At 40.6% G+C, this 12,644-nt stretch overlaps 1 protein-coding gene across 1 annotated transcript in view; it reads left to right on the top strand.

The window, feature by feature from the left end:
• The window catches only part of CTR9 (CTR9 homolog, Paf1/RNA polymerase II complex component), a 56,436-nt gene extending 45,164 nt beyond the window's left edge, over nt 1-11,272 (top strand). Inside the window, exons 23-25 of the mRNA XM_033928632.1 lie at nt 2,335-2,428; nt 6,795-6,907; nt 10,216-11,272. Coding sequence (XP_033784523.1) covers nt 2,335-2,428; nt 6,795-6,907; nt 10,216-10,633 — 625 coding nt within the window. The 3' untranslated portion in view covers nt 10,634-11,272. The remainder of the gene's footprint in view (nt 1-2,334; nt 2,429-6,794; nt 6,908-10,215) is intronic.
• The last annotated feature ends 1,372 nt before the right edge of the window (nt 11,273-12,644 follow it).

Below are 12,644 nucleotides of genomic sequence, written 5' to 3'. Positions count from 1 at the left end.
TTACTACAAATAAAGTTCCCCACTTATTGCATGTGTGTATTATATTTATTTATGTATTTCAATTTCTATCCCGTTCTCAGAACGGGTTACAAGTAGATATTCACAATTGTTTGAAAACAGACTAGTCATGGCAACAAATAGGTTATTCTAGAGACCCGACTGGTCATAGTGAAGAGTACTAAGAGAAGTATATTGAGGAGGCAGTTTTTAATGGCCCGATTGGCGGAAGAGGAAGGTCTTTACTGCTTTGCGGAAGTTCATCAGTGAGTCTAGCGACCTGATCTGTGTGGGTAGTCGGTTCCATAGCTGAGGGAGGAAATGGCTGTAGGATCTTTTGTATGCCGTACTCATTCGGAGGGATCTCCCTGCAGGAATGCTGAGTCTTTAGAGTGGAGGGGGCAGTTAGTGTGTAAACCAAACCCTGCTCTTGGCAACATCCTCTCAAGTCAGATAAACGGACATATAACAGCTTTTTATATACCCTTACTTAACAACAGTTTCATAAAAATCTATTTGTAGACATAAAATACTTTTTACCCATGGAAATGCTTTTTACAGGGGGCGTTTTCCCCTTGGTAGACATCAATTCAAGTGAAACTGCAGTTGGTTGACCACTAGAAACAAAACATGTTTTTCACGTACAAAAATCTTGAAAAATTGACTTTGAGAATTAGCACTACTTTTTTAAATGTGTACTATTAGTTTGAACAACTGAGGTTGTCATCTCAAATGGTTTTTTCCTGCTCCTTTGGATTTCCAGTTGTGTCGCAAGTGCAGCTGAGATTTCATTTGTAAATGCATTTTATATTCCATACTAACTCAGCCCTGTCATCAGATGAATGGTCTTTGTCCGGAGGGGATAAGAACACAAGATTTGCTGCTGCTTGGTCAGACCAGTGGTCCATCGTGCCCAGCAGTCCGCTCATGCGGCGGCCCTTAGGTCAAAGACCAGAGCCCTGTTTGAGTCTAGCCTTACCTGCGTACATTCTGATTCAGCAGGAACTTATCTAACCTTTTCCTGAATCCCTGGAGGGTGCTTTCCTCTATAGCAGCCTCCGGAAGAGCGTTCCAGATTTCTTCCACTCTCTGGGTGAAGAAGAACTTCTTTACGTTTGTACGGAATCTATCCCCTTTTAACTTTAGAGATTTCCCTCTCGTTCTCTCCACCTTGGAGAGGGTGAACAATCTCTCTTTCTCTACTAAGTCTATTCCCTTCAATATCTTGAATGTTTCGATCATGTCCCCTCTCAGTCTCCTCTTTTCCCCTAAATCCAACCATTTGGGATGTCTGTTGTACAGGCAATTTGCACTTTTGATATTGTCCGTTTCCTAATTCATGAGTATTGCATCCCACTATTGTGTTTCTCTTAACACTAAGATAGAAGGAAGGTTTTTGATATAAACACCGCTCTCAAAGCATCATTTATTTTTACTGCTATTGCTACCTACCTGTTTGGATAGATTTGGTTGGAAAGGCAACTAAGTTGATTTTGACATATTTTGAAACTAGGTTTATCTGCTTTGATTCCATTTAGTCATTACTGATTCAGAGCAGATTTTGTTGGCGTCGGAAACACTAGGTGATACCAGACAACGATGAAAGGAGCCCACACTTTTTTTTTTTCCCAAATCTTTATTCATTTTAATACATACATCAAGTGTACATTAAATACAAACTATCATAATACATTATCACTTGAAAATTCCATCACAATGTGTATCTAAAAGCTTTATATCCCACCCCCCTCCCATAACCATACACAAATAATAAAATTCATATGTATATTAACCATTTAAAAATATGCAATATATATAGGAGCACACACTTTTAATTATGTGATCAGTATCTGTTCTATGAAAAATTTTTAAAATGACATTATCAAGAGTAGATAGTGTAGAAAATGATTTTTAAAAAGTCACTGTAATAGGAAGCTCTTTGAGCACTCCTGTAATCGGCAAATGAAAGCAGAGAAGGGTGTCTCAAGTCAAATTCATGGGTGCCGGCTGTATTTTTGCAAACAAACCCATTTCATCTAGCTGTTATCTATTATAAGCCAGCCACACCTATAAACAACATTCAGAGCAGTGGCAAGGAGAGCAGTGCATTTTTCTATATATCTTTCTATATCTCAGTCTGATTTTTCAACCCAGTTTATCTGTTAGTAAGATGGTATTTTTATCTTCTGAATTTTCTGCAATTGCATTTGTTCTTGAAACAATATAAACGGGTTTTATTTTTAATTTAAGACTCTTGAAAACTATCTACATTTTGCCTGATTTGATATATTTTTGGTACATATGGGTTGATTTGCTGTACTTTTTTTTTTAAATCAGATCTCAGAAAGCAGATGACAGATCTGATGATGAAGAAAATGGTCCTAGACCCAAAAAACGCCAGACTAAATTTGAGCGCAAAAAGAAAGAGAAGGTAAGCATCATTTATGGCACTTATAAATACTGAATTAATCTTTGTGGAGATTTAGGGGGTGATTCTACAACGAATATCTCGATTGTAGGCGGTGGTAGGCTTCTTACCGCCATCTCACAGCCAATTGGGAGGACACTTTTTTTTTTTTCAAATGCAGGCGGGAAAGGACGCCTATATTGTAGGTGTATGTTGCGTGCCTACGGAGACGCATAGAGATGCTTAAGGACGGCTAAAGCATGTCATGGGCATGATCTCCACCGGAAGTGGTCTTGGACATCCGTAGGCATCCCTACGCATCTCTGTAAAATACTGGCCTACATTTAAGACATCTTTACAGGATAACAATGCATTTTTTTTTTTTTTTTTTTTATATTTTTTATTCTTTTTTAAAATTCTTACATCAAGTGAAATACATGTAATACATTCAATTATGAAAAAACACTTGAAATTATTATTAAATGTTCTTACAATGTGAATTAAATAAACCCTTTATCAGAATTTTATATCATATTAATATTACAATAGTTTTCCCTCCCTACCCCTTCTATATGTTCTATACATGTGTTATTATATCTGATCAATAGAATAATTTGTCAATGGTCCCCATATTTTATTAAATTTTTTAATATAACCTTGTTGTAATGCCAATACTTTTTCCATTTTATATATATGACAAATTGAATTCTACCAAAAAGTGTAATTCAATTTAGTGTAATCCTTCCAGTTCTGAGTAATTTGCTGTATAGCGACCCCTGTTAAAATTAATAAAAGTTTATTATTGTTAGCTGAAATCGGACTTTGTGTTCTCATTGCTGTTCCAAATAATATTGTATCATATGATAGTCCAACATGATTTTCTAATAAATTATTAATTTGGGGCCAAATTAATTTCCAAAAGGAATTAATGCAGGGACAAAAGAATAGTAAATGGTCCAATGTCCCCACTTCTATCCTACAATGCCAGCATCTATTAGATCTACTACTATCTAATTTTTGTAATCTCGTAGGGGTCCATAAAACTCTATGTAATATAAACAATCATGTTTGACTCATAGATGCTGATCTTCTAGTATGTATTCTCCAGGACCAAAATTTTTGCCATTGAGATGGAGAAATTATCTGTCCTATCTCAATACTCCAAATATCCCTAAGTCCTGATCTCTTTTTTTTTGTTTAAAAATTCGTTTATATTCTTATACCATTTTGCGGCTTGGTGTCCTTGAAAATCCGCCTGAAAACAAAGGATTGGTAAACTATATTGAGTGTTTAGATTCTTCCATTCAGGGAACCCTTCCTGAATGGCCTGCTTCAATTGCATCCATTTAAAATATTGTGTTTTATCTAATCCAAATTTTTGTTGCAATTGTGAAAAACTAAGCAGTGATCCATTTATTATAACAATGCATGATTGATATGCAATTGGCAGCCGCCGAGATTGGTGTCCTTTAGAAAATCAGGCCTTTAGGGTCTTTTTAAGGAACAAGTCTAATGAATATGTATTGATTAGTCTTATTTTAACAGTATAGTTTAAAATCTACCTTTTTAAGCAACAGCTGAGAATGTTTGCTGAAATTCACTTTTTTTTTCTTTGCAATTTGTTGTAAATAGCGTGAAATGTTGGTCATGTGATCCATGACATTAAGCAGTTTAAAAGTTTTTTTTCTTTTTCCTCTGCCATGCAACTTTTTTTTCCCAGCATGCTAACTAACATGAAATGCCTGCGGAGGCTTATATACCACATGCTGCAGCTTGAAATATTGTAGCGCATTAAATAAGACGCACACCCAAAAAGATTAATCCTTTCTCATTCGCTATATTAACAGACTTCAGGTACTAGAACTGGGAGACAGCCATTTTACAAAAGACAGAAAAATTTAGAACATGGTCATCAGTTTATTCTAAAGACTGAGTAGACGGACATGAGCAAAAACCTTTTGTTATATAACCTTGTGGGCACTTCTTTCAGATGCATGGAGGTTGGAAAGAATTCCATGAGTCATGCTGTGCATTCTTTCCTAACTTGTTCACCTGTAGTTTATAGCTACTCTATTTTACTCAGCTATTAGATGGTTATCACAGCTTAGAGAGAACACTGCTTTCCCTGTATGAGCATCTCTTAAAAAAAAAAAAGGACAGTAGAGGCACTTTAGAACACAGCAGGAAAGGACCCTATCACTGTCTACCAGCTTCCTTCCCCATTACCTCTGTTACTGACAGATTATGCACACTGAATACACTCCATGGAATTATGTACTAAAAAAAACCCACAAAATAATGCACATCAAAGTAATACAAAATATTAAACAGACTAGGATTTACAGTAAAATAGCTCTCAAATGGCCTCTGGGACATGGCTTTTGAGCCTGTTGAGGAAAAATTTCCCCAGGAGCCCCGGAACTGGCACAGAGGCTCCACAGCCAAAGAAGAGGCATCTCCTTCTTTCTAAAGGAGAAGGAGAGTTGCCTGCTAAGGTCTTTTATCCCAGAGTTTATTAGTCTGCTCTGGTAGGCGTATGCGCAAGGCCAAGATATGCAATTTAGGTCCACTGAAGAGCGACTCTCGGTGCACGCTTCTAAGAATCCTCAGAGTGCTGCTTCTATGGGAGTGGAACTCCTCCCTGACTTTGATTGTCATTCGGACAGGGGTTCAGGGGTTGAAAGTTCAGGCTTGGTCCCCTTATTGTCTCAAAGCAAGGCCTTCCTGATGGGAGATTTGGCCTCCTATGTTTTTTTTTTTATTTTTTATTTATTAATTTTCCATTCTTACAGCAATTAATTCACATATAATATAATTAATTATTACATAACATTTGTAATTACAATCAATACATCATATCATAAATAATAAATCCCTCCCCTTTTTTCAATTCTTATTTCCAAAAATTATTCACATCCCTCCCCACTCCTATATATCTACTACCAATGTGCTAAGAAATCTGGTCAGTAGAATAATTAGTCAATGGTTGCCATATTTTCTTAAAATTATGAAGATTCCCTTGTTGTAACGCTATTACTTTTTCCATTTTGTATATATGACAGACAGAGTTCCACCAGAATGTATAATTTAATTTGGTATAGTCCTTCCAATTTTGAGTTATTTGTTGCATGGCGACTCCTGTCAATATTAATAGGAGCTTATTATTATTTGCTGAGATCGGACTCTGAGTTCTCATTGCAGTGCCAAATAGTATGGTGTCATATGAGAGCCCTACATGATTTTCTAATAACTTATTAATTTGGGGCCAAATTAAATTCCAAAAGGCATTTACACAGGGACAGAAAAAAATTAAATGCTTTAAGAAAATTTGCTAATAATCTTCCAGTGGCCTCCTATGTTGAGGATTAGAGTGTAGTCCCGGCCGTGGACCCGGGGGATGATCCCTCCATATGGCAGCTGTTCAAGTCTTCGGCTCTGCCAGACATTATCACTGAGTCTTTGTGAGCTCAAGATTGATCCACCACAGCCCATCATCTCAGAGTTCTCTTACGAGTCTAATCTCAGCCCACGTCCTTTCCATGGCACCCAGACATGAAACTCCTGGTTACAGAGCCCTTGAAGGGCCTGGAAGGCTGTATCCTCTGGATCAAGAGTTCCAGCAAATGTTTGCTATGCCAAAGGTAGACTCCCAGGTGGCACAGATGACTAAACACATGTCCTTACTCAGTGAGGGGAGAAATCATGCTGAAGGATGCATAGAAAAGCAGAGTAGATATGGTCGTCAGGAGGCTGTTTGAGGCCCTGGCCCTAGGAGTTCAGGCAATGTCAGCCGCTTCTTTCCTAACACGTGCCTGCCATTCACGGCTGTGAACACTGGACATGACGTTGAGAGCGAGTAGAGTCTGTAGCTTTAACCACTGCGCCACCCCTGGGTTGAGAGCTAAGAGCCAGGGTGAAACAGAGTTTAAGTTCCTTTTCTGCCACTGATGCTTCTTGTGTTATTGAGCAAGTCATTTTATTTCCCATTACCTTAGGTACCCACATAAATTGTAAGCTCTGTAGGGAAGGGTCATATGATACCTGAATACTTATCACCACTGTGCATTATGAAATGTCCCTCCTTGTAATTGAAAACTGGTTACCAATACACTTGACAATTACTCTCTGTATCTTCGCTGTATATGAACAGTCTCTTCCTCTGTAAACCACTTTGAACTGTTTCTGGTATAGAGGTATACAAAAATAAAGCTGTTATTATTATTAATATTAACACTGCACAGTTAATTTAAGTAGGTATAGAAACTGTTTATAGTTCTCTGCAATGCAATTAACACCTGAGAGAGGTATAGTTTATGAATGACGATAATACTGCTAAACCTTTTCGTATTGTGATGTTTAGAGGTCTATATATTTATTTAATTTCTTACAGCCCAAGCTAGAGCGTATGTCAAATGCAAGGGGTAAATTCAAATCAAAGGCCATCATTTCTTCGAGTGATGACACTTCATCGGATGATGAGAGACTTAAAATTGCTGATGATGGGTATGTGCTATTTTCTTTTAATTTTTAGTTGTATATGTACAGAAATCATTTAGATTCCTTTAAACATTGAAGGCCGATACTCAAAACTACCTCCAGGCACTGACAGGAAAGTGCTGAGCAGCAGATTATTGCCATGATTTTAACGCTGCATTAATTTGCATGCTTATTATTATTTTTTTTTTTTTTTTAGCACGTCACAGCAATTTTTCTGCGCTAGTTGTTTGGTTTAGTGAAGACTACCTTGAATCTTTGAGCATCGGCCTCTGTGGAAAGTTATCAAAATAAAAAAAAAAGTATAAAATAAATCTAATGATTTAACATTTGATCAGGTGGGATGGAAAACCACAATGAAAAGAGAGAGGCAGATGGAGGGAAAGGTGGATGGACTGAGATTAGTGAAAACAACAGAGGAGGGAGTGCTACAGATAAGAACATAAGAATTGCCATCTCCAGATCAGACCCTGGGTCCATCAAGTCCAGTGATCCGCACACGTGGAGGCCCCGCCAGGTGTACCTTGGCATAGTTTTAGTCCCCATATCACTGTATGCTTCTCAAGGGAGATGTGCATCTAATTCACCCTTACCCGTATCACTCTATGCCACTCTTAAGGAAATGTGCATCTAGTTTACCCTTAAATCCTAGAACGGTGGATTCTGCAATTACTTCCTCTGGGAGAGCATTCCAGGTGTCCACCACTCGCTGCGTGAAACAGAACTTCCTGATATTCGTCCTGGACCTGTCCCCCCTCTGCTTCAGTCTATGTCCTCTTGTCCGTGTCACATTGGACATTGTAAATGACTGCTTTCCCTGCTCCATTTTGTCGAATCCTTTCAGTATTTTGAAAGTCTCGATCAGATCCCCTCGTAGTCTCCTCTTCTCAAGGGAGAACAACCCCAGTCTCCTAAGTCATTCCTCGTAGTCCAGGTTCTCCATACCTTTCATTAGCTTAGTTGCTCGTCTCTGCACCCTCTGTAGCAGTTTTATATCCATCTTTAGGAAAATGGAAGAGCCCTGGAATCTGAAAACAGAGAAATTAGTCAGACACACTATTTTAATTCTGAAAGGCTGAAGTTGAAGAGTTTGATTACAAATGATATGAAATAAATCAAATTAGGGCTACAGAAGCTACAGTTTTGTCATTGCACCATATGCAAGATGACACCCCTAGGCCTGAAAGACATGCAGTCTGAGGAAGAAGAGAAAGAGGAATGTTGGCTGCCATGACCCCAGAAGCTTTCAGTATCTTACATTGTAAGATAAGCATGGCTGGCTGGAATAATTTATTTATTTACCCTTTTTATATACCCCAAGGAGTTTATACCTATGCGGTTTAAATTCTTCAGTGTTACTGTACAGTAGGAGAGATCTCTGACCTAGCTTGAAATGCTAATGTTATTTGTATTCAGTCTTTGCACTAAGTGTGGCACCTGCCTTGACAATCTAACCAGTGAAGCCTGGGATCTGGGATGGAGAGAAGAAAGCCACCCCCCCCCCTCTTCTATTCACATCTTATCAGTATTGTGGGCCAGAATCCTCTAGTTTCTCCATCATTTGTTTTGGAAATGCTGTTTTACAAATTCTGTTTTGTCTGAATTTAAAGATAGCTAATTGTCTTGCACAAAGTTCTTCTATGGCCGCCAGATCTAGTAGTCTCTGTACAATTGCTTTGACCACTTTCTCTAGCCTGCCTGCTGGAGAATCCATAAAGAGGTCTGGAAGGGGATGAAAAAACTCAAGCTTGTACTCCTCCTGAATAATCTCCAGTACCCAGTGGTCGGAAGTAATCCCCGCCTATGCCTCCCAATAAGCCATTAACCTCTCTCCAGCTTCTGCTTCTTGGGGGCAGTTGCTGGGCGGGAACCAGAAGATTAGAGCACCTGCCTTCCCCAAATCTTTAGAGGCTTGAAATGATCTCTGGACTTGGCCTGATGGGCACACTTTGGTTTATGATCTTACATGCTGGCCATGAGATCGTCCAGACCTTTCCCGAAAATCAATTGCCCTTTAAATGGCAGCTTGCTCAGTGTTGCCTTAGAGGCTAAGTCTCCCACCCACTGTCTGATCCACAGCATCCTGCGAGCAGAAATAGAGTATGCAGAATCCTTGATCAATACCCTGAACAGATCATAAAGAGTATCTACTACTTAGTCCACACCAGACATTAGAAATTGATGATTCTATCCAGCAGCTGCCTCTGGATTGTGGCACAACTTGGAGTGGAAAGCACGTGTGGCCTAAGATACTGCTGCCTTTAACCTTGAGGCTGTGGCTTCACATTGTCTCCGGTCCTAGGTATCTTTCTATACTACTCCGCTTTCACTGGGGAGAAAGGTAAGCTTGGTCACCTGCTCCACCAGGGAATCCACTTTTTGTGGAGTAAATAGCTGGTTAAAAGGCTGCATCCACTAAATAAAGTTTAGTTATGGTCTTGGATAGCTGAAGGGGCCCTTCTGGGATTTCTCAGTGGTTTGTTAATATTTTAGTAATGTCCTGGTGAGAGGGAAAGCAAGTGGTCTGAGCCTTAGTGCTGCTCATGAGCAATAAAATGGCCCAAAAATGGGAGTCTCTGCTTATATTCGGGTCTGCAACCACCCGCCCCCCCTCCCGGACTTGTTGCAGGCCTTCGTATGACCTGGTGGGGTGGGCCGGCCAACCCTGCCAATTTTTTACCTCTCCACGCGTACCTTTTTGAATCCCTGGTGGTCCAGTAGTGTACCGGGCATGAGCGAGCTTTTGCGCTCCTGCCCGGCGCTGAGCCACTTGCTGAATGGCTGCCACAAGTTCTCGCAGGACTTGTGAGAACTCAAGGCAGCCATTCAGGGAGAGGCTGTGTAGAAATCTTGCTTCTGCTCGGTACACCATTAGATCACCAGGGATTCAAAAAGGTAAACGAGGGAGATAAAAAAAAATTGTCAGAGTTCGCTGGGACAGGAGTGATCCTTCCTGTCCTGCTCCACCAGGTCATATGGCAGGCACTGTGGAGGCCTGCAGGATATTAGGAGAGAGGGGGGGACAGGGTACAGGGCAAGGAGGTAGGACAGGGGAGGGAAGGGGAGACACAGTAGGGGGGGGCATGGCATAGATCTTGACAGGGCACATGAATATTGACCCCCCCCTTATATTTGAGTCAACCTTTTTTCCTCCTTTTTTTTTGGGGGGGGGAAGGGTACCTCATCTTATACTCGAATCGACTTATATTCAAGTATATATGGTACTTTTTGCAATTTCCTCTATGCATAGATGTGTATTCTTGTAAGCAATTTTAAAGGTACACAACATTTTAATTTAGATTTTTTTTTGTTTCCAGGAACGCCAAGAACAGTAATAGTGATTCAGAGAACAATGACAATGATCAGCAGCCTAAGAAGCTCCTGATGTCCGATAGTGACTCTGATGGCAACAGGAACAAATCAGGCAGTGAGGCGGGTAGTCCACAGAGATCTAGCACCCGTCCCTCAGATGACGATTCGGACAATGAAGGCTGGGCTAAAAAAAGACAGCGCTCCGATTCGGAACAGTCTGACAACCCCTCTGTGCGATCAGAAAAAAGCCGATCTGTGGTTTCAGAAAACGAGTCTCCTCCGGGTTCCCCTGCTGCTGACTCGGATAGGGAATCTGATAGGGGATCTGATAATGAGGGCTCTGGCAGAGGTTCGGCTAATGAATCTGAGCAAGAGGCGTCCAACAATGAACAGTCAGAGCATGGTTCTGACGAGAGCGATTAGATTTGGGAGGTTCAGGTCTTGTATTTTATTGTAAATATGCCTCATTGTGTTTAAAAATACTGGATCTAGCTTTTATATTCAACATTTGTGAATAAGAATGCCTATGACGTGGGGAAGCTTTGTCAGAGTGACATTTTTCCCTACAAGTTTTATAAAATAGTAACTTGTAAAAGAGAGGGAAATTACACTGTGACAGAACTTAGGCTGGCCACTATATAGTGAAGACTGTACTTAGGTCCAAGCAGTAAAATGCTGTGATGAAAGATCATCGGTCATTAACAAGGCTGACATTTCAACCTATGTTAGGACGGTTTGAAATAGTCTGTGAAATCTGTATGATTTTGTGTGCAGAATATTGCACACCATCCAGCCCTAATTAAAGGGATCAGATCAGTGGTCTCTTGTAGGAGATCACTAAGGATTATTTTTACATATTGAAAAAGGCGTTGGCTGTTGTGTAAGTCTTAAATGCTGTCAACAAACATGCTTTTAGTTTTTGTCTGTCATTGAATTTTTTTTCAACCACATCCATCTAATATACAGGTAGAAAGTTTTAAGACTAATCAGTTGTTGCTCTGTAAAAAAAATTTATCTATGTGTGCTGTGTAATAAATGCTGTCCTATTGATGCTTTATTTCATTACTGTGTCTACTTTGTGAAAGTTTAGAAAGGTTATTTTGCTGTTATAAGATCAGCTTGTGTACTCATAACACAGGTAGAAGTTTTGGTCCTAAACTGAACTTTAACCTTAATGGCAGAGGTTTGGTTGTTATCTTCTGTCCCATTTTGTACAAGATCATTTGGGCTTAGGGACAATCAGTACATCTGCAGAACAGTTTGACTTGTGCATGACACGGTGACAAAATTCATCACCATTCCCGTCCCCGTGGATAACCGTGGGAAACCATCTCAATGTCATTATTCAAGGAGAGAGGGAAGAATCAAGAGTATGAATGGGCTCAACCACAGACCCTTAAGCCTTGCATTGAAGAATGTTGGTGTAGAAGGACTGAGGTTGATATAGACACGTAAGAATGACACAGGATTATTTCCCGAGGTTATCTGCGGGGACGGGGATGGTGATGAATTATGTCACCGTGTCATTCTCTATTGTGCATATATATATAAAATTTAAGATAGCAAAAATGGATAACTTTTCCATAGTGTACCAAAGAACTAGCCTTACTATAAGCTTTATTTAAGATGAATGAAGTACCACAGACAGACAAGTATGATGAAATGTTTTCCTGGAGTAAAGTGGGTACCTGAGGTAAAGGGAGAAGGACCTTGCTCAAGGTCATAGTAAATGTTAGTAGAGAGCTGCGTGGGGGCAGGAGGTAATGGGAGTCTGCGGTAATCCCTTCCGGGTCCTTGGGGATCTCCAGACTCGCAGGGGATGGTTCTGCTTTGTTTGGGGTGGTAACTTCCTCTAGCCTCCCTATGCAGCTGCACTCGTTCGCTCTTTTCAGGCTGCTGGCAGTGTTCCGTCCTCCATACTGCTAGCGGCTGACCTGGAAACCTTCCCGCTGATGCAATCAGAGGGAAGCCCTCCCTCTAATGCGTTTTGCAAGAGAGGCTTCCAGTAGCATGGCAGGAGTGAAGGAACACTGTAGTTGGCCTGAAGAAAGGCCGGAAGACACTGCACAGGCTGAGGGGTTTGGGGAGGGAGGGAAGAGATGCCTAGGGCAGGGTCTGCAACCTGTGGCTCTTCTCCCATGGCCCTTTCGGGGTACTATAGGAAATGCCATGAGCACCCACAAGGAAGCATGAGCAAAAGCGCCACATTCCTGCCATGAAAACCCACGCTGGACCACCAGGTACCTTAGTAGGCCTGGGGAACGGGATACTTAAATATGGTGGAGGTGGAGGGGGACTGCGTTGTAGGGTGGAGTTACCTATACCATGCTCCTGCCCTGAATGTCTCCCCTGGTGGATCTGGTACCCAGGTAGGCCCTTGGGGAGGGAAGAGAGTGAGATACCTGGAATATCTCAAAACACCCTTCTCTACTCA

This window comes from Geotrypetes seraphini, chromosome 19, assembly GCF_902459505.1.
Source record: "Geotrypetes seraphini chromosome 19, aGeoSer1.1, whole genome shotgun sequence".
NCBI lineage: Eukaryota > Metazoa > Chordata > Amphibia > Gymnophiona > Dermophiidae > Geotrypetes > Geotrypetes seraphini.
This window is presented reverse-complemented; position numbering and strand designations above follow the sequence as displayed.